The sequence below is a fragment of the Pseudopodoces humilis genome, chromosome 24 (genome assembly GCF_049639895.1).
Source record: "Pseudopodoces humilis isolate 2021_Gansu_Grassland_sample_001 chromosome 24, ASM4963989v1, whole genome shotgun sequence".
NCBI lineage: Eukaryota > Metazoa > Chordata > Aves > Passeriformes > Paridae > Pseudopodoces > Pseudopodoces humilis.
In genome coordinates, this window is record NC_142223.1 from 6,389,347 (window position 1) to 6,415,817 (window position 26,471).

Genomic DNA, 26,471 nt, shown 5'->3' on the forward strand with positions numbered 1-26,471 from the left:
TTGAGACAAAACCTCACAAATTCAATATACCCAAGGATTTCTCCCAGACAAAAGCTGTCGGGACCGAGGGGCTTTGACCTCCTGCGGGCAGCCAGGACCTGGCACGATCGCAGCGACCTTTGGGTGCACCGTGGGCGCCCTGAGGCTGCTGCCGGGAGCGGTGCCATCCCTCCCTCGCTGTGCCCCGCACGTAGCTCCCTCATCTGACACCTCCCCATGTGCCAGGCACATGAAAAAGTCAGGCAGGTGCTCCCCGTGTTTCATCCCTCCCGGACGCTCAGGGATGTCTCTCCCCCTTTGCTTGGGAATGGCTTTGGCCCAATTCCTTCGCTTGGATTTTTTTTTTTTTTCCCTTTCACTTCTCGCTGCTGTAACCGGAGCAGAGCTTCCCGTGGGAATTCCTGCGGCCGTTCCCGGCTTTCCGCTGCCCTCCAGAGGGGTTTTGGGGGGTTGATGCTGTGTCAGCCCCGGCAGAGCAGAGGGAGGAGTGACCCTGGGAGCGGCAGGAGCTCCGCTTGCTCCTCGGAGCAGGGAGAGCTCCGCATTTTTTGGTGGATTCTCCCACCCTCAGGGCGCTCGGGGAGTTGCTCCTCACAGCCCGGAGCGGATCCCGAACATCCCTGGGATTCGGGAAAGCAGGGATGGGTCCATCCCGAATTTCCTGTCCAGCAGAAACTGCGCCCCGAGGAATCCCCCAGCCTCAAATGGCTTCGTAAAGATAATAAAAACACAGGACCAGGCTGATTTCTGCTACTCCCTGTGTGTTCTCATGGGGAATTTCTCCCAGCTCCCAAAGCCAAAGGAAAAGGTTACAAACTCTGCTTTCTTCTGATTATTTTCCCCCGAAATTTCACTGTTTATTCTTCGAGAGGGGAAAAAAAAAGTTTGGAATTGTGGCTTAAAATTCAGAGAGCAGAGAGAAATCCAACATTCCTGCTGCGGCCAGGGGAAGGATGGGCTCAGTGGTCGGGATTTAAGAGGTTTTTGTGTGTTTGCAGGTACCAATTTCCACCTCAATGCAACCCAGACAGATCTAAATAAACCAGTTTTTAAATCCTGAGTCTGCTGAGAAATGTGTTGGAGGAAAAGCAGGAGCAGGGGAATTTTTACAGCCACAAACCTGGGCCAGCATCCGAAGAGGGAAAACCCAAACCCAGGTCCTGACAAACGCTGGGGAGACTTTGGTCAAGGATTAACCCGAGCTGGAGACACTCAGGAGTCTGGAAATCCCCCTGGACATGGACCCCAGACCTCCCTGGGCAGTGGTGATGGGCAAAAATTCACCTTCATCAAAGCAGAGGATGGCAAAGAGAGGGAAATGATCCCGGGGGATGGCATTGGGATTGTCCAATCTCACAGAAATCCACAAGGAACTTTAATATCAACAGGAAAGGGATCTCCCCCTTTGATCATTGCTGTTGTAAGTGCATTAAAATACGATGGTGACCCTCAGAGTGCTCACTCAGGGGCATGGGGACCTCCCAGGGCATTTGAGATGTCCCCTAGCACAGTTTTGTTCAGAATAAATAGATCTTTGGGGGGTTATCAGCTACAAATCCTCTCCCCAAAACAGAGCAAACCTGAGAGAAAACAACAACAGCTCCAAGACCCGAGCCCACACGGCCCTGAGCGTGCCCCTTTTACAGAACTGAACACCAGCCACAGCTAGAAAATTAAATAGCTCTTCAACTCAGCCACATTTACATTTAAATACACAGAACCCACTCAGACTTTACATGTAAACTTTGTTGGATACCTCCTAAAAAAAAGAAAAAGAAAAAGAAAAAGAAAATACAACCAGAGATATTCAAGTACAAATTGTTGTGGTTGCACCAGAGGAAGAACCAAAGCAGAGGTTTTGTTGCTGTGTTTGATTTGCAGCCTCTGCAGGGAACAAAGGTTAAGAATTTAGAGCCTCAGGTGAAAACACTGGGATTTGCTGCTGACCTTCTAAAGGATCTGGCCTAAGAGGCTGGAAAACCATAACCCTGAGATTCTGTCCCTTGTTTGTGTCCTGTCCTGGCTCTGGAGGGGCCCAGAGGGACATCAGGGACATTCCAGCTCCCCTGGCACTGCTCTGTCTGCGGGGCTTTGCCCATCCTGGAGTTTCTCCTGCAGGGAATTTCCACAGGCAGCATTTGGGGTGAGCCCAGATGGGCTGGGAGGGATCCCCTGAGGGGAATTTGGGGTTTTCTCTGCAGGGAGGACCTCAGGGAGCACACATCACCTGGCATTTTTGCTGTCACCAGGTTTGGAGCCAGCACCGGCAGGAAGGAATTTTGCTGGCATAAAGTGGAAGGGAAATCCCACTGCGCTCGGATCTGGTCGGGGTTTTTCCCCCTCCATCCCCTCTCTGCTGCCTCTGGTGGTGCAGGAGGACAATCCTGGGAGCTGCCAGCCCTGTGTGCCAGGGTGGGGAATGTCCTGAGCCTCCAGAGCTCACCGGGGGAAGCTTTGGCTGCTCCCAGGGGATCCTCAGAGGGAACAGCTGCGGGCTCTGGGGAGAAGAACCCAACTAATCCAGGCTCCTTTTTGGTTTAATCCAGAGCTGCTCCCTCTGGACACCGAGTCCCTTTCACCTGAGGGAGCCTGACCCTTTCTGCTCCTCGATTTTCAGGGGGCAAAGCTGTTCTCCCTGAGCCCCCTCCTGCTCCTACAGCCCCACAGAGCCTGGGGCTGCTGTGCTCTGCCCCCACCCTCGGATTTAGGGCAGGGATTGGAGCCCTGGGCTTGTGGAGCCACAGGGAGCAGAGCTCGGGGCTCTTCCCTTCCTCAAATCCCAGATTTAGGGCAGGAATTGGAACCTTGGAGCTGTGGGGCCATGGGGATCAGAGCTCAGGGCTCTTCCCTTCATCCCAGATTTAGGGCAGGAATTGGAACCTTGGAGCTGTGGGGCCATGGGGATCAGAGCTCAGGGCTCTTCCCTTCATCCCAGATTTAGGGCAGGGATTGGAGCCCTGGAGCTGTGGGGCCATGGGGATCAGAGCTCAGGGCTCTTCCCTTCATCCCAGATTTAGGGCAGGGATTGGAGCCCTGGAGCTGTGGGGTTGTGGGGAGCAGAGCTCAGGGCTGTTCCCATCACATCCCTGGGCCCCTGATCCCGAAGTGAAGCCCAGGGAGGGAAGGGCCCGGAGCTTTTCCCCGGCTGGAGCAGCCCTAGACGTGGTAGATGTGCTGGGCACACGGGGAGCAGCGCGAGCCCGGCTCCCTCTCCTCAGCCTCCCACAGGTTGTCGTAGCTGAAGTCGCTCTGGAAGCTCTGGAAGCTCTGGAAGCTCTGGAAGCTCTGGAAGCTCTGGAAGCTCTGGAAGCTCTGCAGCTCGGCGTAGTCATGCTGGGACGGGCAGTCCTGGCAGGGACAGGGGACATCGGCCAGCTCCTGGGGACCTGAGCTGCCACCTGCACCGAGAGGGGGAGCAGCATACATGTGTATATGGAATATCTAATTAGACATGTGTATATGGAATAACTAATTAGATATGTGTATATGGAATATCCAATTAGACATGTGTATATGGAATAACTAATTAGATATGTGTATATGGAATATCCAATTAGACATGTGTATATGGAATAACTAATTAGATATGTGTATATGGAATATCTAATTAGATACGTATATATGGAATATGTAATTGTATATGTATATGTAATATGTAATTATATACGTGTATATGTAATATGTAATTATATATGTATGTATAGAATATGTAATTATATATATGTATATGGAATATCTAATTATATATGTGTATGTAATATGTAATTATACATAAGTATATGTAAAATCTAATTATATATATGTGTATATCTAATATCTAATTATATATTTATATGTAATATGTAATTATATATATGCAATATGTAATAATATATATATGTATATGTAATATGTAATATGTAATTTTTATATATATGTGTGTATGTGTATTTATATAAAATTAAATTATATATCTATAAATATACATATAAATAGATATTTATATTTATATCCATATATATTTTATATATATATGATATATTAAATATAATTTATTATATTATAATATATATACATACATATATATACATATATATGTATGTGTATATATACAATATTATATATTATATATATTTTATATTATATATATATTATATAATATATATAAAATAGATATAAATGTGTATATATAATGTATATATATAATCATATATTAAATTATGTATAATATAATTGCATATTAACATATATATAATGTATAATATATATCGTTATATCTGATATATAAATAATATCTTTAAATAATAATAATAAATTATTTTAATAATAAATAATGATAAATGTAGAATATAGAATAATTTACTATAAAAATAGATAATTGTAAAAATTAATAATATTTTAATATTATGAATAACATATAATCGGTAATTATATTATATTATATTATATTATATTATATTATATTATATTATATTATATTATATTATATATTATGTGACACGGGTTACACAGGTGACACAGGTGACACAGGTGACATAGGACAGTGACACACACACAGGACAGTGACACAGGTGACACAGGTGACACAGGACAGTGACACACACACAGGACAGTGACACAGGTGACACAGGACAGTGACACAGGTGACACAGGACAGTGGCACACACACAGGACAGTGACACAGGTGACACAGGTGACACAGGACAGTGACACACACACAGGACAGTGACACAGGTGACACAGGTGACACAGGACAGTGACACACACACAGGACAGTGGCACACACACAGGACAGTGACACAGGTGACACAGGACAGTGACACAGGTGACACAGGACAGTGGCACACACACAGGACAGTGACACAGGTGACACAGGTGACACAGGACAGTGACACACCCGAGGGCCCGGCTGTGCCCGGTGCCGGGGCAGCCTCACCTGGGGGCCGCAGGGAAGGGCCCGGCTGTGCCTCGGGCAGGGAGCGCACCTGGGGAGAGAGGGACACCTGGTGTGGCTGTGACACCGCTGGGCCACCGCTGGGCCACCCGGGAACTGTCCCTGGCACTGAGCAGAGGGCCCAGAGCCCTGCAGGGACCACCCCAGGCCAGCTGGGACCCCAGCTCTGTCCCCTGTACCCCGAGTGTCCCTTGTACCCCCCGAGTGTCCCCTGTACCCCGAGTGTCCCCTGCACCCCCCGAGTGTCCCCTGCACCTCCGAGTGTCCCCTGCACCCCGAGTGTCCCCTGTACCCCGAGTGTCCCCTGTACCCCCCGAGTGTCCCCTGTACCCCGAGTGTCCCCTGCACCCCCCGAGTGTCCCCTGCACCCCCGAGTGTCCCCTGTACCCCGAGTGTCCCCTGCACCCCCCGAGTGTCCCCTGCACCCCCCGAGTGTCCCCTGTACCCCCCGAGTGTCCCCTGTACCCCGAGTGTCCCCTGCACCCCCGAGTGTCCCCTGTACCCCGAGTGTCCCCTGCACCCCCCGAGTGTCCCCTGTACCCCGAGTGTCCCCTGTACCCCGAGTGTCCCCTGTACCCCCCGAGTGTCCCCTGCACCCCGAGTGTCCCCTGCCCCCCGAGTGTCCCCTGTACCCCCCCCGTGTCCCCCGTACCCCGAGTGTCCCCTGTACCCCCCGAGTGTCCCCTGCACCCCCCGAGTGTCCCCTGCACCCCGAGTGTCCCCTGCACCCCGAGTGTCCCCTGTACCCCGAGTGTCCCCTGCACCCCGAGTGTCCCCTGTACCCCGAGTGTCCCCTGCACCCCCCGAGTGTCCCCTGCACCCCCCGAGTGTCCCCTGCACCCCGCAGGGAATCTCCAGCCTCACCTCCCCCAGGTAGGAGCCCTGGGCAGGTGCCCGCAGGTGCCGCGGGGTGCCCGGGCTGCTGTCGGCGGTGGCCGCGGGCGGTGGCCGGGGCTGGCAGTGCCACCGCTGCGGGGACAGCTGCTGCTGCTGCCCGGGGACGAGCCCTGCGCTCCCCTGGGCCGCTCCCGGCTGCCCGCGGCACCGCAGGAGCTGCAATAAAAGCAGCCCCGGGCTGGATCCCGGCCGTGCCCAGCCGGGAGGAGCCGCCCGGCGCTGCCCGCCTGGAATCCAGCCCTGCTGGAAGCACCGGGCTGCGGATTCCGCCCCCTCCCCAAAAACCCTGCAGGGCTCAGGCGGCAGGAGAGGCCGTGGGGCATCCCCAGGGATCCGGGCGTGCCGGGAGCTGGCCACAAGTGGGAAAAGCAACTCAAGGGATGCAGAAGGACAGGGAAGAGCCGGGAAGGCTCGAGGGAAGGGGGTTGGATCCCTGTTGGATCCCCACGGCTGGAAATGCGGCCTTTAACAGGCGCTGCCTTATCGCAGCCGGGAGTTTTTGGGGCTGGCCAAAGTGGGCTCTGGCTCTGACTCATTTCCAGTTTCGGGAGCCTGGCTCACGTCTCTGCCTTTGTCTGGGGGTTTCTGCCTCCTCCCGGGGGGGTTGTGAGCAGACAGGGGAAACCTGTTCCCCTCTGCCCCGCCCCGAAACGCTGCTCTGGAGTTTCCCCATCCCTCCTCAGATGGCAGGGAAAGAAGCAGCCCCAGGGCTGAGCCAGGAGCCTGGGAGCTGAGTCAGGGCCAGCTGGAAGCTGGAGCCGGCCCCACTGGGAGCACTGGGGGAACTGGGGGTGTAGGGATCCGTGCAAAGGGGGAGCAGCGGCTGCTCCAGGGAGCTGGGAGCTGCTGAGGGATGAATTCCCACCCAGGGCAGGATGGAAACGGGGACAGGGCACAGGCAGCTCATCCCCAGGAGGGGCTGGAGCGAGGTTATAAAGCCCCAAATGCTGCTCATCCGTGTGGGATGGTGGAGATAACTCCCGGCTGGGCCAAGGAGGGGCATTCCTTAAGGAACAGTCACTGAGGGGTTGGGAAAGTGGCATCACTAAAAAACCGGTGGAGACATGCTGGAAAACCCTTGGAAGAGGAGGCTGTGTCCCATGAGGCAAGAACTTCCTGTTGATGGATTGCCTCAAGAACTGGGGCCCACATCCCGGGCCTTGCTCCATGTGCCACTGCAGGGTCCCCTGCCAGCCCCTTTGCCATGGAAATGCTTTCACACCTGCTCCAAGGACCTGCCAGGCCCCTGTCCCTGCCAGCAGCACCGGCAGGGAAAGCTGAACCTGGCTCTTCCCAGGCAGGAGGATCCAGCCCCATCCCACATCCAGCCCCATCCTTCATTCATCCTGATCCTTTATCCATTCTGATCCCACACCCAGCCCCATCCCACACCCAGCCCCATCTCACGTTCATCCCCATCCTTCATTCACCCTGATCCTTTGTCCATCCTGATCCCACATCCATCCCATCCCACACCCAGCCCCATCCTACATTCATCCCCATCCTTCATTCATCCTGATCCTTTGTCCATCCTGATCCCACATCCATCCCATCCCACACCTAGCCCCATCTCACACCCAGCCCCATCCTGCATTCATCCCCATCCCACATCCAGCCCCATCTCACATTCATCCCCATCCTTCATTCACCCTGATCCTTTGTCCATCCTGATCCCACATCCATCCCATCCCCACCCATCCCTCACCCATCCCATCCCCATCCCGTACCCTGCCCAGCTCCAGCTGGGAGCCGTGTGCCGAGAAGGGCTCCTGGTACACCGGGGACTGCATTTCTGCCGCGGGGTTTTGGGACACGAGGCTGCAGACACTCCTGGCTGGCTCCTGGCTGGGCAGCTGCTGCCCGCTGCTCTTGCCCTTGGATTTCCTGGCGCTGTTTCCCCTGCGCAGCTCCTGCGTGGGCAGCGCTGAGCTGGGCCAGCTGGGCTGTGCCAGGCTCTGGAATGAGAGGACAGCTGGCTGTCCTCAGGCTGGGAGTGCACATGGCCATCACTCCAGGCTCGGGAATGAGAGGACAGACCCTGGAGCTGGCTCTCCTCAGGCTGGGAGTGCACATGGCCATCACTCCAGGCTCGGGAATGAGAGGACAGACCCTGGAGCTGGCTCTCCTCAGGCTGGGAGTGCACATGGCCATCACTCCGGGCTCGGGAATCGCCCCAGGCCCTCCCTGGACCCTGCCCCACACGCTCTGAGATTCCTGCCCAGGGTCAGAGCAAAAACCCTGCCTGGTCATCACCTCCACCCCCCTGCAGCTTTGGTTTTGGGATTTCCCAGCCTCTGAACCTCCTGTTTGTCCTTTTGTAATCCCCAACAGCACCAGTACAGGGATGGCACTGGGAATGGGACTGGGAATGGGACTGGGAATGGGACTGGGAATGGGATGGGACTGGGAATGGGACTGGGAATGGGACTGGGAATGGGAATGGGACTGGGATGGGATTGGGAATGGGACTGGGATGGGACTGGGAATGGGATGGCACTGGGATGGCACTGGGATGGCACTGGGATGGCATTGGGATGGCACTGGGATGGCACTGGGATGGCATTGGGATGGCACTGGGATGGCACTGGGATGGCACTGGGATCCCTCAGCAGTCTTCCCCTGACCAAGCTGAGCCTCCAGGCTCCAGGCAGGGATTTGCCCCAAGCCCACAGCAAACACCAAGGGCAGCGTCCGGCCCCGTCCCAGGGGATCCCCACAGGTTCTGGGGTTCACTCACATGGAGGGGCTGGGAGTGGCCAGGGGACAGCGGCTCCTCCAGCAGCCGGCCCTCGGTGCCCCGCAGGAGGGAGTGGCCGTCGGGCAGGGAGCCGCTGGCCTGGGACAGCTGCTGCAGCGTGGTCACTCTCCCTCCCGATGCCCAGGAGTTCGTCCGGCCGTCCGAGCTGAGGGACCCTCTGCCACTGCTGGGGAACTGTGTGGGGACAAGGACATCCGTGGGGACATCCATGGGGACATCCATGGGACATCCCTGGGGACATCCCTGGGGACATCCTCATGTCCCCGCTGTCTGGGCTGTGTCCTCTGGGCCAGCAGTGGCCCGGTGGCCATGCTGGGGTGTGGGATGCGCTGGTTTTGGGGTGAGTGAGGGGAATGAGGCGGTGCCCAGCAGGAAAAGGGTGCCAGGCACCAGCCCCGTCCCAGCTGGCAGAGGGGTCACCCTTTCCTTGCAGGAATCACAGAATATTCCAGCTTGGAAGGGACCCACAGGGATCACTGAGTGCAGAAGCCACCGCTGTCCTTGTGCCAGTGCCTCACCACTCAAACCTGCCCCAGGCCGTGCCCAGCCTCTGCTTTCCAGGGAATTCAATGTCATTTCTGCCTCTCTAAAGTCCTGCAGTGCTTTCAATCATTTCCAGGGATCAGCAGCCTGCTGACAGCTCCGAGCTGAGTGCCACCGAGGTGTCACACACGGGACACGGAGTGCTCCGGCACCCTCACCTGCCCGGGCTGCGGCGGCTTTGGCCCCGAGAAGCTCTCGGAGCCCGAGAGGGAGGAGTCTGCGTTTCGGAACTGCGCGGTTTTCAGGCAGTAGAGCCACTCCTGGTAGTCCTGGTAGCTGGGACAGGTCACCCGGATGGAGTTTATCAGTCGGCCTGGAAAAACATCCCCGCGCTGCTGATCCCGGGCTGGATCTCTCGGGAATCCTCGGGAATCCTGCTGCTCCACCCCACCCCACCTTCCATGGGATGTGGAGGTGTTGGTGTAGGGAATGCCCTGCCCTCGGTGCTGCCGTGGCCCCCAGGCTCTCCTGCCAGGCAGGACACGGAGGATCCCAAATTCCCAAGCGGGGCAGCACGGCCGAGGCTGTGCCAGGCGCTCTGTGCCCGTGCCAGGCACCCACCTTCGATCAAAAAGGAGCTTTTGTCGTTCTCCTCGAACAGTACCTGGATGGCGTTGAGCGGGAGCTCTCCCTGTGGAGAGAGGGGCAGGATTGGGATCACGGAGCCAGCAGAGCTCCTGTCCGTGCCATGGGGCACAGCTCTGGGGCAGCCCCTGCGGGCACCCGGGCAGCCAAACTCGGCTCCCACGGGAGCAATCCCAGCGGGATTCCTGCATCCTCCTGCACATCCCAGCGGGATTCCTGCACATCCCAGCGGGGTTCCTGCATCCTCCTGCACATCCCAGCGGGATTCCTGCACATCCCAGCGGGGTTCCTGCATCATCCTGCACATCCCAGCGGGATTCCTGCATCCTCCTGCACATCCCAGCGGGATTCCTGCACGTCCCAGCGGGATTCCTGCACATCCCAGCGGGATTCCTGCATCCTCCTGCACATCCCAGCGGGATTCCTGCAGTTCCCAGTGGGATTCTTGCATTTCCCAGTGGGATTCCTGCATCCTCCTGCACTTCCCAGCGGGATTCCTGCATCCTCCTGCACTTCCCAGTGGGATTCCTGCATCATCCTGTACATCCCAGCGGATTCCTGCCCCCGGGAGGACTGTGTAGGGCCGGCGCTCCATCTTCCCCTTCCCAGCAATCCCTGAGACACCCTCTGGATAAAAGTCCCACCTCGAGAACCTTCACCGAACATCCCACAGCTAACTCCAGCCGCTTCCCCTCGCTGCTTTCCACCTCGCCCGGGGTCTTTCCCCACCGGAGGATCGGGGCGAGCCCCATTTCCCTGCGGCGCAGGCAGGGGCGGCTCCTGCGGGAGCTGCGAGGCTGCACAAGGGCCGGGCTGTTCCCCCAGCTGCGGGGAGGGAAGCGCCGCAGGAGCTCCCGTGCCCGGACACGCCGGTGGAAAAGCAGGTTCCCTGTCCCAGGCTGCTGAATCAGCCCCGGGAGAGCGGCACCGTGGGAATGGAACACGGCCTGGGAAGGGAACACGGCCTGGGAAGGGAACACGGCCTGGGGAGGGAACACGGCCTGGGGAGGGAACACGGCCTGGGAAGGGAACACGGCCTGGGGAGGGAACACGGCACGGGACAGGTTTAGGGTTTCAAAAGAGATGAGCTCATGGGAGAGCCGGGCCCAGGCCCCCTTGCGTGGTGCCCCATTCCCAGGAGCTACAAACAGCACATTCCCGAAACAGGGCTGTGCCAGAGGCGTGTCCCAGCTGCTGGAAAACGCCTTCCAGAGCTGCTCTGGGATGGGGAGAGCTCCGCCTGGTCACGGCCCTGCCCACGGGAAGGAGCCTCCCGGGAGATGCTCCTGGCCGGGAGAACAATGGGAGCTCTGCAGGACGCGGAGCAGGGCCCCGCTGGGTTCACGGTGGATTTCACAGCCCTCCAGCCCTGCAGGGCTGTTTGGCCCCGGCTCCCGGCTCGGTGACTCAGGGATGCAGCAGAGCAGCAGCTCCGGGGTCACAGCCAGGTCACTGCTCCTTCTGGCACATTTGTTCCAGCGCAGCAGGAGCAGAGAGCGCAGGGCTCTTAAGGAGCCATCAGATGATGCTCCAGATCCCAGGAGCACAGAAGGGAAGGGTGGAGAGGCCCTCGAGCGTCACCGAGCCCAGCCACGCACCAGCACAGCCGTGCTCCCGCTGAGCTGTGTCCCCGAGTGCCACCGGGGCTGTCACTGCTCCCCTTCAGGGCCGTTCTGAGCACTCGGTGCCACCGCCTGCCCGTGCTGAGGCTCCAGCATTGCTCCCACAGGCAGACACAGCACAGAAGCTGCTCTGGCATCCCTTGGGATGCTCCCTGTCCCTGCTGTCCTTCTGCTCCCGCAGAGGGAGAACGCTGCCAGCGCTGCAGCAGCAGCAGCCTCCCCACCCCTGCCCTCCCCTCGCTGCCTGTGCCCTTCCCCACAGCATCAGCTGCGCTGCCAGGCTGCTCCCAGCTCCAAAGTGGTCCCGTGGCACCGAGCCTGGCAGGCAGAGCCCCCTCAGGGGCACTCTGGGGCCGTGCCAGCTCCTGTCTGGAGCAGGAGGGCTGGGCTCCCTGCCAGCACAGCCTCCCCCTCCTCCTCCCAGAGACTCCTTGGCAGGCGGCTCCCTCCCCCTGGGCTGCTGGAGGAGGGCAGGTGTTTCTCATGGGAAGGGATCTTGCACCATCCCTGCGCCTGCTCCCTGCCAGCTGGCACGGGAGGGAGCACCAGGAGCACGGGGAGCACAGGTGGAGGCGAGACAGCGGCAGGATGCTCCGAGAGGAACTCACCTTGAAACAGAGGCCGTCGGGCTCCTCGGACATGATCACCAGCGTGGAGGGGTAGAGCACCAGGAGCCGGTCATGCTGCTCCTTGGGAAGCAGACAGGAAAAGGGTTGGATCCCTGGGAACAGCCAGAGCTCAGAGCTGGAGAGCCCTTGGCCTTGTCCTTCTGACAGCGGCCTGGGGCAAGGGCTCTGGGAACAGCTTAGCTGCTTCCCTGTGCTGGGAGAGGGGTTTGGGAACATCTGAGCTGCTTCCCTGTGCTGGGAGAGGGGTTTGGGAACATCTGAGCTGCTTCCCTGTTCTGGGAGAGGGGTTTGGGAACATCTGAGCTGCTTCCCTGTGCTGGGAGAGGGGTTTGGGAAGGGCCAGGCTGCTTCTCTGCACCAGGAGATCCCTGCCAGCTCCAGCTGCTAGCGCTGTCCTTGTGCTGTCCCCAAGCCCCACTGCCAGCCCACAGGAGCAGCAGGAGATCTTTTTCCCTTTCCATGTGGGTAAAACACCCCTTGGGAGCTGCTGGATTGGTGGCAGCAGGGAGGCTGCAGCAGTGATTCCATCCATGGACCCATCCATCATCCATCATCCATCCATCCATCATCCATCCATCATCCATCATCCATCCATCATCCATCATCCATCCATCATCCATCCATCCATCATCCATCCATCATCCATCATCCATCCATCCATCCATCATCCATCCATCCATCATCCATCCATCCATCATCCATCATCCATCCATCATCCATCATCCATCCATCCATCCATCATCCATCCATCATCCATCATCCATCCATCCATCCATCCATCCATCCATCATCCATCCATCCATCCATCCATCCATCCATCCATCCATCCATCCATCCATCCATCATCCATCATCCATCCATCCATCATCCATCATCCATCCATCCATCATCCATCCATCCATCATCCATCCATCATCCATCCATCCATCATCCATCCATCCATCCATCCATCCATCCATCCATCCATCATCATCATCATCATCCATCCATCATCCATCCATCCATCATCATCCATCATCCATCCATCCATCCATCATTCATCCATCATCCATCCATCCATCATCCATCATCCGTCCATCCACCCATCTATCATACATCCATCATCCATCCATCCATCATCCATCCATCCATCATCCATCCATCATCCATCATCATCCATCATCATCCATCATCCATCCATCATCCATCCATCCATCCATCATCCATCATCCATCCATCATCCATCATCCATCCATCCATCATCCATCATCATCCATCCATCCATCCATCCATCCATCATCCATCCATCCATCATCCATCCATCAATCCATCCATCCATCATCCATCCTCCATCCATCATCCCTCCATCCATCATCCATCCATCCCATCCATCCATCATCCATCATCCATCCATCCATCATCTATCATCATCCATCATCCATCCATCCATCATCCATCCATCCATCATCCATCCATCCATCCATCATCCATCCATCCATCCATCCATCATCCATCCATCATCCATCATCCATCCATCCATCATCCATCCATCCATCATCCATCCATCCATCATCCATCATCCATCCATCATCCATCCATCATCCATCCATCCATCATCCATCCATCCATCATCCATCCATCCATCATCCATCCATCCATCATCCATCCATCCATCCATCATCCATCCATCCATCATCCATCCATCCATCATCCATCCATCCATCATCCATCATCCATCCATCATCCATCCATCCATCATCCATCCATCCATCATCCATCCATCCATCATCCATCATCCATCCATCATCCATCCATCCATCATCCATCATCCATCCATCCATCCATCCATCCATCCATCCATCCATCCATCCATCCATCCATCATCCATCATCCATCCATCATCCATCATCCATCATCCATCATCCATCATCCATCCATCCATCCATCCATCCATCATCCATCATCCATCATCCATCATCCATCATCCATCCATCCATCATCCATCCATCCATCATCCATCCATCCATCATCCATCCATCATCCATCCATCCATCCATCATCCATCATCCATCCATCATCCATCCATCCATCCATCATCCATCCATCCATCCATCCATCCATCATCCATCATCCATCCATCATCCATCATCCATCCATCATCCATCATCCATCATCCATCCATCATCCATCCATCATCCATCCATCATCCATCCATCATCCATCATCCATCATCCATCCATCATCCATCCATCCATCCATCATCCATCCATCCATCATCCATCCATCATCCATCATCCATCCATCCATCCATCCATCCATCCATCCATCCATCATCCATCCATCATCCATCATCCATCATCCATCCATCATCCATCCATCCCTCCATCCCTCCCTGGAGCCATGTCCTACCTGGAAGGGCAGGTGCTGGAGCTTCACCTTGGAGACACAGAGGATTTCTCCCAGGGATTCCCGCTGGGTTCCTCTCCATTCCTGCACGGGCAGGTTCTGCACGGACCAGCGCAGCTCCTCCTTGTCACTGGTGCTGGGCGTCCAGCCGCTCTAGGGACAGCACACCCTGAGCACGGGCACTCCCCTGCCTGCAGCAGGGCCTGGCCCACCTGGGGACACTTTTTTGGTGTGGCAGGAGCCGGAAAGAATAAATAAATCTGGGCAGGGGGCAGTTTTCCAGCTGGGAATGGATAATCACTCCCCACACCCAGCATCGCCTGGAAGTGCCTTTCCAAGGGGGATATTCTGTTGTGGGGAGGGAATTAGAACACCCTCAGAGCCTGGGAGAGACAATCTCCTCAATCTGGGCCTGTTTTCCATCCTTCAGCCTCCTCCTCCTCCTGATGTTTTGCAAGCTCTGGGTGGTTGCACAAGCACCCAAAAGTGTGAGAGCTTCTCTGAGCCAGAGCTGAGCTCCGACCCACGGAGGTTGTGCTGCTGCTGGTGGCACCCGTGGGTGGCAGCTCTTCTTTCCAGCACACCCCTCCCCTGCCAGCACTCTCAGACCCCCCTTGCAAGCTCTTTTTGCCCCCTTTTTCCCCAGGAAAGCCCCCCAAGGGAATCCATCCCAGCTGGGAGCCGGCAGTGGGACACGGCCGTGGGACACCCACCTGGGACAGCAGGGGCAAGGCCAGGCCCCCTCCACAGAGCTGGATCTGCTTCTCCAGGTGGTAGAGCCACTGCTTCAGCTCGGCCTCCGAGGGGCAGAACACGACCAGGGGGTTCAGCAGAGGTCCTGGGGCGGGAGGCAGGCGGTGAGTGGAGCTGGGCAGGGACTGCAGCATCCAGCCGGCACAGCTGGCACTGCACGGCCCTCCACGGGGCGAGGGGACACCCCTGTCCTGCTGCCACCACTGCCAGCCCTTCCTGCCACCCCCCTCCAGCTCTTCCTGCCACCCTCTAGCCATGGCAGAACCTCCACGCTCTGCCCACCACACCAAAGGGCTCCTGGGGACACTCCTGTCCTGCTGCCACCACTGCCAGCCCTCCCTGCCACCCTCTTGTCACATCAGCCTTCCGAGGCTGCTCCAGCCCCTTCTCAGGTGCACCAAGCCCTGACCACCAGACGCTTTTTAACCCCAAACTGGGCTAAGAACAAATCCCAAGGACGGCACAAAAGCCAAGCCTGATGTCCACAGCTGGATTTCAGCTTTTGAACCCCCCAGCAGTTTGTGGGCAGCCTCTCTGGGGCAGGGACCGTCCCAAGGCACTGCTCCCTCAGCAGAAATCCCTGCCTTATCTCCCAGTCTCACCTTGGCTCTGCACAGGGAGAGCACCAGCAGCTTCCTGACACTGTTTGTTTGTTCATTGCCTCACTGAACATCACCTGTGCCAGCCAAGCTGAGGATGACTCCAGACATCCCCTGGGAGGGAGGGACAGCCCTGCAGCTTGTTGATTTTAGTGTTTCCAGCTCTCACTCATCCCAGGGCGGGAGCACAGCCTCCCACACCCTCTGCAATAACCACTCCTGGCAGGCTGCAGAGTGCATGTTGGCATTAATAATTTACCACTCAGCCCGTGTTAAACCCTGCTTGCTGCAGGCCCAGGAGGATCTGCCTCTGTGGGACTTGCAAGTGCCCAGATAAGGCCGGATAAACGCGGGACTTTGCCCTCCTGCGGTATCTTTAGTGCCCTAATTCCTGCATTATTTATAAACAACCTTTCACTCAGCCTTTGAAGCCCGTCTGTCCTGCAGGAAACGCTCGGTAAACAAAGCTGAGCTGGGGCAGAGACTCCCTGAGCGACTCCAAACCCAGGACAGCAATTTGGTGTCGAGCATTTTCTGGGCATCCACGTGTCCGTGGCTCTGCAGTTCCCCCGTTTCCTCTTCCCTCGGTTTCCCTGTCCTCACAAGGAGGATTCAGGGATGGTGGAGCAGCCAGGAGAGCTGATGCTGCTCTCTGGGCATCCCCTGGCCATCCAGGTCCTCGCAAGAATTACAAATGCAAATGGAAGGCGGCAGGAATCACAGGGCATGACCCTCACCCCGAGGACATCACCCATTGCCACATCTAAACAGGGCCCAGAAGGAAGAGAAAATGAGGAAAGAAACTCCCGGGACACGCCTGGGGCTGGGGCAGGAGCTGCTGCGGGAAGTCTGAGCTGTGAATTCAGCCCCTGCCATCACCTCGGGCCCCAGGGACACGTCCCAGTGCCCCAGCCGGCCCTCGGGCTCCTTCCTCTTTCCTTGGGACCGCTCCCAGAGGAACGCTGCAGGCAGGAGAGCCCCTTCCAGCCCAGGAGCAGCTTGTTCCCGCCCAAACCCCTCCGAGGGGAGCCACCAAAGGGTGCCCAGGTGCTCCCCAAATCCCTCAGCACCCTCACCTGGGGGGCTGCAGGTGACAGCCAGCCCCTGTCCCCGTGCCAGGAGGGCTCTGCATCCTTCCTTCCCCACATTTCCAGGATCCTGCAGCAGTTTCCAGGGAGCTGAGCCAGCCCTGGCCGTGCAGCAATGGGGAACTGCTGTTCCCACAGCATTTCACAAGCCAGCGGCTCTGGGGTGCCTCAGAGTCATGGGATGAGGCTTTTCCACCCTGACCCTGTGTGGGGACACGGGAAGGGCTCCTGGCCCCTCTGTGCCTCGATTCCTTCCCCTCTGAGCCGGGAAATAAAACTGTTCCAGCATGTCCCAGCAGTCCCCAATATCCCTGCTTTGCTCCAGAGCGGTGCCACAGGGAGAGAGGCAGCTCATCCCTGGGCACTGCTGCTCATCCCAGGAACCTGAGCAGGGCCCTCAGGGTCACTCCCTGCCCCCAGCAGAGGTGGGAGAAGGAATTCTCCTCCATTCCCTGCTCCCAGTGACCCGGCAGAGGTGGGAACTGTCCCCACGTGTCCCCACATGTCCCCGGGCCCATCCTTCCCCTGCCCTTCCCTGGGGCAGCCCTGGGCGTCCCGGAGCAGGGAAAGACGTTTCCAGAAGAAAGGCAGAGTTATCCCCCTGCAGCCTCAGGGGCAGCCACATGCCAGTCCCGCTCCCAAAGCTCTCACACCCACCTGAGATGTGGAAAGCGTGCTCCAGCTGCCCGGGGCTCTGCCCAGCCCCCAGCTCCCGCACCTCCAGCTCCTTCAGAGGCAGCAGCCCCTGGGGAAGGAGAGCAGGGTCATTTTGTGCTCCATCCCACAGCAACCTTCTGCCACGCTGAGGAATGTCTTTATATTCCACGGGGTTTTGGGCTTTTTCTTTCCATTTTAAGAGAAATCTCGGTAAAATAATGGTAGTTCAACAGGAGAAAGCCAGAAAATGGGATTGGCCCTAAAGGAAGATTGAGCTGTCCAGTTCCCAGACTCTGGATGTTCAGATTCCCACTCTGGCAAAGGCCAGGAACAGGGGACAACTTTGTCCTCCCTCTTCTGGGCTCCCTAAACAACCTCCACAGAAGATGCTAATGGCTCTAATGCCTTGGGGCACATTAATTCCTTGTTAATTCCTCCACAATTAATAAACTCAGGAGCTGCTTCTAAAGGAGTCAGGAGAGTTTGGGATGTTGTTTGTCTCCTGACATGGGAATTTTCAGTTGAAGGCTGCCTTGGGGGTGACTGGAGAGGTTTTACTGATGTTTTACATCAACCTCAAGTCCCCTAAAGGCTAATTAATCATTTCTAAGAGGAGCTAATTCTACAATCATCTCCCAAACACGCTCAGTTTTAGTTCCTCACTGGTGTGGAGGAAGAGAACATTCAGGGGCTGTTGTTTTACAGCTGTGGCTCTTTGGCTGAGGTGCAGAACAGCTCATTCATTATTTGTAACTCCCCAGCACCACCGGCTTAAAAGATTCATGAGTGGTTTGCCAGCAGAGCTCCCCGAGGCTCAGGTTTCTCTTCCCACCCTCTCCCACAGAATAATGAATGCTGGAAAAGCCCATCCTGCAGCTGGAGAACTCCCCCTTGGCCCCAGGGCCAGGGGAATTTTGGGTTTGCCAAGGGCTCAGCACAAAGGTGGCTCCAGGGCTGGGCTTTGGAACAAAACCCCCTTTTGGAGTTCAGCAGCCCCAGGAAGGGCTTGGGGACATCCCCTGGAGTTTGTCTGCCCAGTGCCCCCAGCGTGGCCGCAGTGCCCAGAGCCCAGCGCGCCCAGGTGATGCCCACCTGGTAGGTGAGGCCATTGGGACCCGTGGACTGGAAGTACAGGTAGGACTGGAACAGCTCCAGGAAGCAGTTGTTGACCTCCTGCAGAAGGGACACGTTTGGGGTTATCTCAGGACACCTTTGGGGTTATCTCAGGACACCTCTCAGCCTCCCTCCGCATCCCAGGCTGATCCCTGCACGGAAAAGCTTCTCCAAGGGCCACATCTGTGCTCCTGGAAGCACTTCCCAGGTGCCCACAGGGACGATGCAGGTGGGCACCATGTGGCAGTGCCCAGGGAATTCTCCACGAGTCCCATTTCCCAGACCCCTCCCTTCCCAGCCCTGCAGGGTCACACCATCCCTGGGCAGAGAAACACCCCAAAGAGGCGTCTCAGCTTTACCTGGCAGTGCTGGAACTTAAACTTGACCTTGGAGTAATAAATCATTTTGCCCAAATTCCTGACAATTGTTTTCCTTCGGCCCTTCTTGAACAGGCTGGGGAACCTCTGGTCCAAGTTTTCCTTCTGGTTTTCCTGCTTCTGAATAATCTGTACCGAGGATACGAGAGGGGAAAAACAGATGAGAGCTGGTGGAAGAGACATTCCCAGAACATCTTCCCAGCAGGGATTCCTCGGAAAGGCGCCCTGGGCAGGTGCCCAGGATGGGCTGTTTGTTTTTGGGTCTCCTTGCCAACGTGGGGCCGGGGCTCAGTTACTGCCGGGAGCAGATCCTGCCCTAAAGCTGCGGGTTCTGGGCTGAAAAAGAGGGGGGCAGAGGCACATTTCACTTTCAGGGTGTCCCAGTGCCACAGAAAACCATCCCAGTGTGCCCAGTGCCTTCCACGGGGGTGAGGGAAAGGTTTCCTGTGCTCTGATTCCAGCTGGGTTCCCATCTCGGGTCCCTGCTCGTGGTTTCTCTGGCTTCCAGGTGCCGGACAGTTCTGGGGCAGAGCCTCACAGCCACAGAAGCGGCTGCAAGGCAGATTTTGTCCCTGCAAAAAGCCTGGAAAAGCTACAGGAATGCAGGGAGCAGCACGGGAGAGCCAGGGCTGAGGAGAGGAGGCAGCACACAGGGCCGGGGGCTTCCCGGATTTCCCAACGGGAATTCTTCCTTCTGTGCAGCACAGCCCCACAACCCTCACCTCTCACACCGGGGGATAAAGTTTCCTGCGCTTTTCCTGGGAAGAGCACTTGGATTGCTGGGGCTGTCCTGGGGAGAAGGGAAGATCCAGCAATCCCCCCAGCTCCACACCCCGCCTGCGGAGCCTGGGACCTGAGCTTTGCTGGGCACTTCCAGACCCCGGGAATTCATTCCCAAGGCAGGATGGGCGAGGGGAGGCTCGCGGTGCTTCCCTGCGGTTCAGCAGGGCTGCTGACACCCCCGGCACGTCCCCGCTCCCGGTGCATTCCCGCTGTGCCAGGGACAGCTGCGGGTGCCCGTGATGGATGAGGATGAGGAAGAGGCACAGACACCCAGCTCCGTCCTGCGGGGCCCCTCCGTGACTCACCCCGCAGGCATGGGGTCAGTCATCCCGCTCCAGACATGGCAGGGAATGGAGCGGGAATGGAGCTGGGGAACTGGGAATGGAGCTGGGAATGGAACTGGGGAACTGGGAATGGAGCGGGAATGGAGTGGGAATGGAGCTGGGGAACTGGGAATGGAGCTGGGAATGGAGCTGGGGAACTGGGAATGGAGCTGGGAATGGAGCGGGAATGGAACTGGGGAACTGGGAATGGAGCTGGGAATGGAGCTGGGGAACTGGGAATGGAGCTGGGAATGGAACTGGGGAACTGGGAATGGAGCTGGGAATGGAGCGGGAACGGAACTGGGGAACTGGGAATGGAGCTGGGAATGGAGCTGGGGAACTGGGAATGGAGCTGGGAATGGAGCGGGAATGGAGCTGGGGAACTGGGAATGGAGCAGGAATGGAGCGGGAATGGAGCTGGGGAACTGGGAATGGAGCGGGAATGGAGCGGGAATGGAACTGGGGAACTGGGAATGGAGCTGGGAATGGAGCTGGGGAACTGGGAATGGAGCTGGGAATGGAGCGGGAATGGAGCTGGGGAACTGGGAATGGAGCAGGAATGGAACTGGGGAACTGGGAATGGAGCTGGGGAACTGGGGAACTGGGAATGGAGCTGGGGAACTGGGAATGGAGCTGGGAATGGAGCTGGGAATGGAGCTGGGGAACTGGGAATGGAGCTGGGAATGGAACTGGGGAACTGGGAATGGAGCCGGGAATGGAACTGGGGAACTGGGAATGGAGCTGGGAATGGAGCTGGGGAACTGGGAATGGAGCGGGAATGGAGTGGGAATGGAGCTGGGGAACTGGGAATGGAGCGGGAATGGAACTGGGGAACTGGGAATGGAGCGGGAATGGAACTGGGGAACTGGGAATGGAGCTGGGAATGGAGCGGGAATGGAGCTGGGAATGGAACTGGGGAACTGGGAATGGAGCGGGAATGGAACTGGGGAACTGGGAATGGAGCTGGGAATGGAGCGGGAATGGAGCTGGGAAACTGGGAATGAAGCCGGGAATGGAGCTGGGGAACTGGGAATGGAGCTGGGAATGGAGCAGAAATGGAGCTGGGAATGGAGCTGGGAATGGAGCTGGGGAACTGGGAATGGAGCTGGGAATGGAGCGGGAATGGAGCTGGGGAACTGGGAATGGAGCTGGGAATGGAGCGGGAATGGAGCTGGGAATGGAGCTGGGGAACTGGGAATGGAGCAGGAATGGAACTGGGGAACTGGGAATGGAGCTGGGAATGGAGCTGGGAATGGAGCAGGAATGGAGCTGGGAGTGGAACTGGGGAACTGGGAATGGAGCTGGGTATGGAGCAGGAATGGAACTCGGGGACTGGGGATGGAACTGGAGAACTGGGAATGGAGCTGGGAATGGAGCTGGGGAACTGGGAATGGAGCTGGAAATGGAGCTGGGAATGGAGCTGGGAATGGAGCTGGGAATGGAGCTGGGAATGGAGCTGGGGAACTGGGAATGGAGCTGGGAATGGAGCGGGAATGGAGCTGGGAATGGAGCTGGGAATGGAGCCAGGAATGGAGCCAGGAATGGAGCCAAGGAACTGGGAACAGGAGCCCAAAGCGGTCAGGACCCTTCCACCTGCAGAGCACAGGGCTCCTTCCAGGGCCTCGCTGAATCTGGGTTGCTGTTTTTAGGACACAAGTTAACCCTTTCCTGCTGAAATCCTCCCTCCAAATTCCCAGCTACAGAACAGAACTTAGGGAACACCCTGGGTGCCCAGTAAAGGTCTCACTGGGGCAGCTCAGCGCAGGAAAAATGGTATTTGTGCCACAAATGCAGAGCAAAGAGCAGCTGGTGACAAAACACAGCTCGGATAAGGGCACCAGCAGCACCTGGGAGCGGGGAGAGGGTGAGGGTGAGGTGATAAAATCGTGGGCACGGAGATAAGGAACAGCACCAGGCTCCAGCTGCCAGGGCACTGCTGCTGCCTGGGACAATCCCCAGGAATGAACAAGGCACCCAGAATCTGGGAATGCAGCAGCAGCACCGGGAAAGAGCTTCCAGAGGGATGGGAGAGCTTCCACAGCCACTGGTGTGTCAAGGAATAAATGGAATATTTCCCTCCCCGAACGAGCTTGGGAGGGGTGGCAGCGAGGCTGAGGAGAGGGATGTAATGGCTGAGCACAGGAGCAGCTCCAAGGCCACGGAAAACCGGGATCGCATCCCTGAAATCTGCTGCCCCTCCAGCTAAAGGGGCCGGAGTTTTCCCTCCCGCTGGAATTCTCCGCAGGCCGGGCTGTGCAGTCTCCTCCAGCCCCATCCCGGTTCCCGTTATCCCAGCGTTATCCCTGGAAAGGGCTGTTCCCGGCCGGGGAGCGGCTGTCCTGACACGTTCTCACCGTTCAGGTAGAACGAGTTCCTGAGCGAGCGCTGAATCAGCGGCAGGAGGAGCCCAGCGCTGCCCCGGGGCTCCCGGAGCTGCCGTTCCATGAGAACAGCACGGAGCCTCCCCCCGGAGCCACCGGCAGCCCTGGGAACGGTGCGGGGGTGCGGGATGTCTCTGTCCTGCCCGTGCGCTCAGAGCCGGGCGATGCCAGCAGCTCCCGGGAGGTTTCTCCCCGCGCTCTGCCCCGGCCCTGCCGCCGCTGCCGCTCCCAAAATCGCGGCTGGGGACAGGGGCAAAGCCCAGGCTCCTCCAGGCCGCACAGGGAGCTGGGCCGAGCCGGGAGTTTGCATCCCCTCTGCCCCAGGCGAGGGTGAAGGCCAAAATCCTGCTCCCCGCTCCTTCCTCCCGTGCTGGAGAGATCCCGGGAGCTCCCAGGCCAAGCATCTCCCTTCCCCAGGATCCACCAACACTGACGGCTCATCCTGCTCCCCACGGAACCGGCCAGGATCCGTCTGGGACCTGGTTTTTGCTGCCTGATCCCTTTGGATCCAGCCGATTCCCACGGGGAGCCTTTCCTGGAATTCCCTCTGCCTGGCACTGAGGCCGTGCCTCAGTTTCCCCTTCCCCACACGCACGGGATTGATGAACACCCAGCGCAGCCCAAACGCTCCCAAAATTCCACCCACACCTCTGGCCCACCCAGCGGGACCCTCGGGGGCTCCCGGCTCCCCTCTGCTCCCCCGAGCAGCGTTGGGAACGGGGCCATGTGACCACAAGGCTGGGCCGTGCCTGGGGCAGCCCTGCCCTTCCTGATTCCCTTCCCAGGCTCCTCGCTAATCCGCTCCTGCTCCGTCTCATTCCGGCGTGGGAATGAATCACCCCACCTGCCAAAGTTCGCTCGGCTTTTCCCTTCCCTCGCAGGCGGCCCAGAAACAAAGGAACCGAGAGTAAAAGGTGTGGGGGAGATGTCCCCCTGTCCCCCTGTCCTCATGTCCCCACATCCCCATGTCCCCCTGTCCCCTGTCCCCCATCCCCACATCCACACATCCCCCTGTCTCCTGTCCCCCTGTCCCCACATCCCCCTGTTCCCACATCCCCCTGTCCCCCTGTCCTCATGTCCCCCTGTCTCCACATCCCCCTGTCTTCATGTCCCCACATCCCCATGTGCCCCTCTCCCCAGGTCCCCATGTCCCCTGTCCCCACATCCCCCTGTCCCCACGTCCCCCTGTCCTCACATCCCCTTGTCCTCATGTTCCCCTGTTCCCCTGTCCCCATGTCCCCTGCCCCCCCACCCCCCTGCCCCCTGTCCCCCTGACCTCACCTCCCCCTGTCCCCTGTCCCCCTGTCCCCTGTCCCCCTGTCCCCCTGTCCCCTGCTGGGCTCCCAGCACCACCCCTGGCTGAGCCAGGTCCCCTCAGGGCTGGGAGAGCTCACCCCTTGCTGGGGTGTCCCTGGGACGGAGCTGCTGCCACCCCCAGCCCCAAAGCAGCGTCCCCCCAAGGGCTGTGCTCGGGGTGGGTGGGAATAAACCCTGGAGCAGCGGGGAGGGGGCTGGAGCTGCTGGAACTTGCCTTTGCTGGAATATACTGCAGGATTTTGTCCGTGGTCGTGTCTCTCTCCTGGCCTCCGTCTATCCCAAAAAAGCTGGGCAGCTTTTTCTTGCCATTTTGTCTACAGAGGGAAAAAAAAAAACCCAAAACACAGATGGAAACAGATCCAGGCTGAGGCACAGTGAATCCTGCCCAGAAATAAGGAAGCCAGAACACCAAGCGAGCGATTTGTCACGGGCTTTCGAGTCATCCCAGCCCGGCCGAGGGCTGACAAAGCCTGGGAGAACTGCAATGGGATTTTGCTGCACTTGTTGGGGTTTCTCTGCTTTTTTACAGCCAAATGATCAGCTCGGCTCATCTGTGCCCCCAGAGCAGCGCAGGGCCCTGGCAGCTCCTGCAGAGCCCCTGGAACGGGGAGGGATCCGCACAGATCCGCGGGCAGATATTCACAGAGGGTTTGTTTCTGCCTCGGTGGCCTCCCTGTCCCTTTCCTCCCATTCCCAGTTTCTCCTCACGTGCACACCAGTACCAGGCAGCCACTGGGAAGTGCTGGGACATCCTCAGATTGCAGCAGAAAACCAGGATAATCCCCATGAGTGTGGGGAGCTGGGGGTCAGTGGGACAGGAGGAGCTCTGGGGCTTGGCTGTCCCACCACAGGGCCCTGATGTGAGACCCCCAGAGCCCAAATTCCCTGAGGGATCCCCCCTCTTTTACCCCAAATTCCCTGAGGGATCCCCCCTCTTTTACCCCAAATTCCCTGAGGGATCCCCCCTCTTTTACCCCAAATTCCCTGAGGGATCCCCCCTCTTACCCCACAGGAGCTCCTCAGGCTCCCACAGGTTTGCTGCTGATTTCTGGCAGCACAGGACACCAAGGGGACACTTCAGGGTCTCCTTTTAATCAGAAACCCCTCAGCGTGGCAGAGTTTTGGGGATTTTTGGCATAGCCCTGTCACTAAAGCCAGCACAGCCAGGGCTGGCAGGTCCGTGAGGAATCACCCAGCTCCCTCCAGAGCTCTGTCCCAGCTCTGGCTGTGCTGCTGGGGGCAGTGGGAAAGCTGGGAGATGAATTCCCTGGAGCTGTTTTGGGACAGCCACCCACGGCCACGCTCCCTGAGCCCTGCCCTGGCCAGCCCTGCACCCAAATCCCCAAATCCCGGGTATTTTCTGCTGCTCCTCCTTCGGGTTTACAAACACAAATCCTACAGCAGAGCGCTGGGATTTGGGGCGTTCTCCCTAAAACCTGAGGAGTGGGAGCGTTGTTTTCTCACAGCAGCACCACCACTCTGAATAAAACCACTGGCAAGTGAAATCTGGGAATATCAGGTGTTCTGCACCTCGTCCCGCCGGGGGGAGCTTAATTACCGAAACAAAAATTAACTCATTGGCGCTTCTCCCGAAGGCCGAGAATTCCATCCCAGGCACTCGGGGCCGGCTGATCCCGGGGTTTGGAAATGCCCAGCGCCCCCGTAACCACCGGGAATTAGGAAATCCCAGCCAGGAGAGATCCCGCAGGGGATCCAGCCCCGCTCCCGCACCCCAGAGCCGGACGGGGGGTACTCACTCCTTCTTCAGCGAGGGTTTCCTTCGGAAGGAGCTCCTGAAGCCGCCGGGAGCCTGCGGGACACAGGCGATGTTCCCCATGCCGGGACCGCTCCGGGACCGCTCCCGGCAGCTCCTCTCTCCCCGCCGGGACTCGAGTGGGTGTGGGCACAGCCCGATCCTGCCCCTCGCTCCCGCCCCGCGGGCTGGGAGGGGCGAGCCCGGTACCTGTTCCCAGGGAATTCACCCCGAGCCGGCCGCAATTCCCGAGGCTCCGGCGGCTCCGAGCTGCGGCCGCACAGGAACCCATCCCGGAGCGCTGTCCCGAATGGAATTCGGCCGCCGCTCGGGCCGAGATAAGGCTGCAGAGAGATAAAGGCGGTGGTGGTTGTTTAAGCATTAACAAAAATCTCCGGGGTTCCAAAGGCCGCTCCCAGCCGGGTTAAAAATACAAAAATAAATGGATAAAAAGTATCGAACTGGGAACGCTTATCCAAATCTAGGAATGGTGGGAAATGGATGGAGGAAGCAAAGAGCAAAAGGAGATGAGCACGAGCAGAAAAAGGAAAAAAAGAATTTTTGTAGGAGAAATGCTTTAAAAGGAAGGGAACTGAAGATTTCTGACCGTGCTGCGAGCGACTCGCTGCGTGGAAATACAAACAATAAAAAGGAGAAGTTGGTGACAAAAGGTAAATGCAGACTCAATATTTCTGTGCTGAAAAAAAAACAACCCAGGAATTAGGAAGAATTCCCAGCCATAGGAAAGGAGAAAGCCTTTTCATTTTTGGGTGGCTGCTAAGATGTAAACACAAAACTTGAATGCTCTGGATCCAAAAATAGAGAGAATTCAGGTCAGAAAGTTTGAAAGAGCTGAACACAAAGGGCTTGGGTTGCTGTTGCAGTAAAGTCTTGCAGGACCACGGATTTGCAAAGAAATTGCATAATTTAAGAGGGATATCAGCGTTTCCACGGGTAAAATACCACCCCGGTAAT

General features: G+C 57.4%; 1 protein-coding gene across 3 annotated transcripts; it reads right to left on the reverse strand.

Moving 5' to 3' along the window:
• Positions 1 to 1,544: 1,544 nt before the first annotated feature.
• PLEKHN1 (pleckstrin homology domain containing N1) lies at positions 1,545 to 25,801 on the reverse strand. Of its 3 annotated transcripts, none has more exons than XM_014259156.2 (14): positions 25,501 to 25,801; positions 23,958 to 24,057; positions 18,922 to 19,068; positions 18,542 to 18,622; positions 17,450 to 17,537; positions 15,066 to 15,190; positions 14,356 to 14,505; positions 11,947 to 12,027; positions 9,693 to 9,762; positions 9,290 to 9,444; positions 8,568 to 8,762; positions 7,558 to 7,785; positions 4,916 to 4,964; positions 1,545 to 3,398 (listed from the first exon to the last, which is right to left on the reverse strand). In XM_014259156.2, exons 1-14 carry the CDS (start codon positions 25,578 to 25,580, stop codon positions 3,157 to 3,159), a joined length of 1,791 nt encoding a protein of 596 aa, XP_014114631.2. In that variant the 5' UTR covers positions 25,581 to 25,801; the 3' UTR covers positions 1,545 to 3,156. The 3 variants fall into 3 exon arrangements, with proteins under 3 accessions (XP_014114631.2, XP_087922824.1, XP_087922825.1); XM_088066698.1 differs by having other exon boundaries at positions 4,877 to 4,964; XM_088066699.1 differs by lacking the exon at positions 4,916 to 4,964 and having other exon boundaries at positions 1,545 to 3,348.
• Between the last annotated feature and the right edge of the window lie 670 nt (positions 25,802 to 26,471).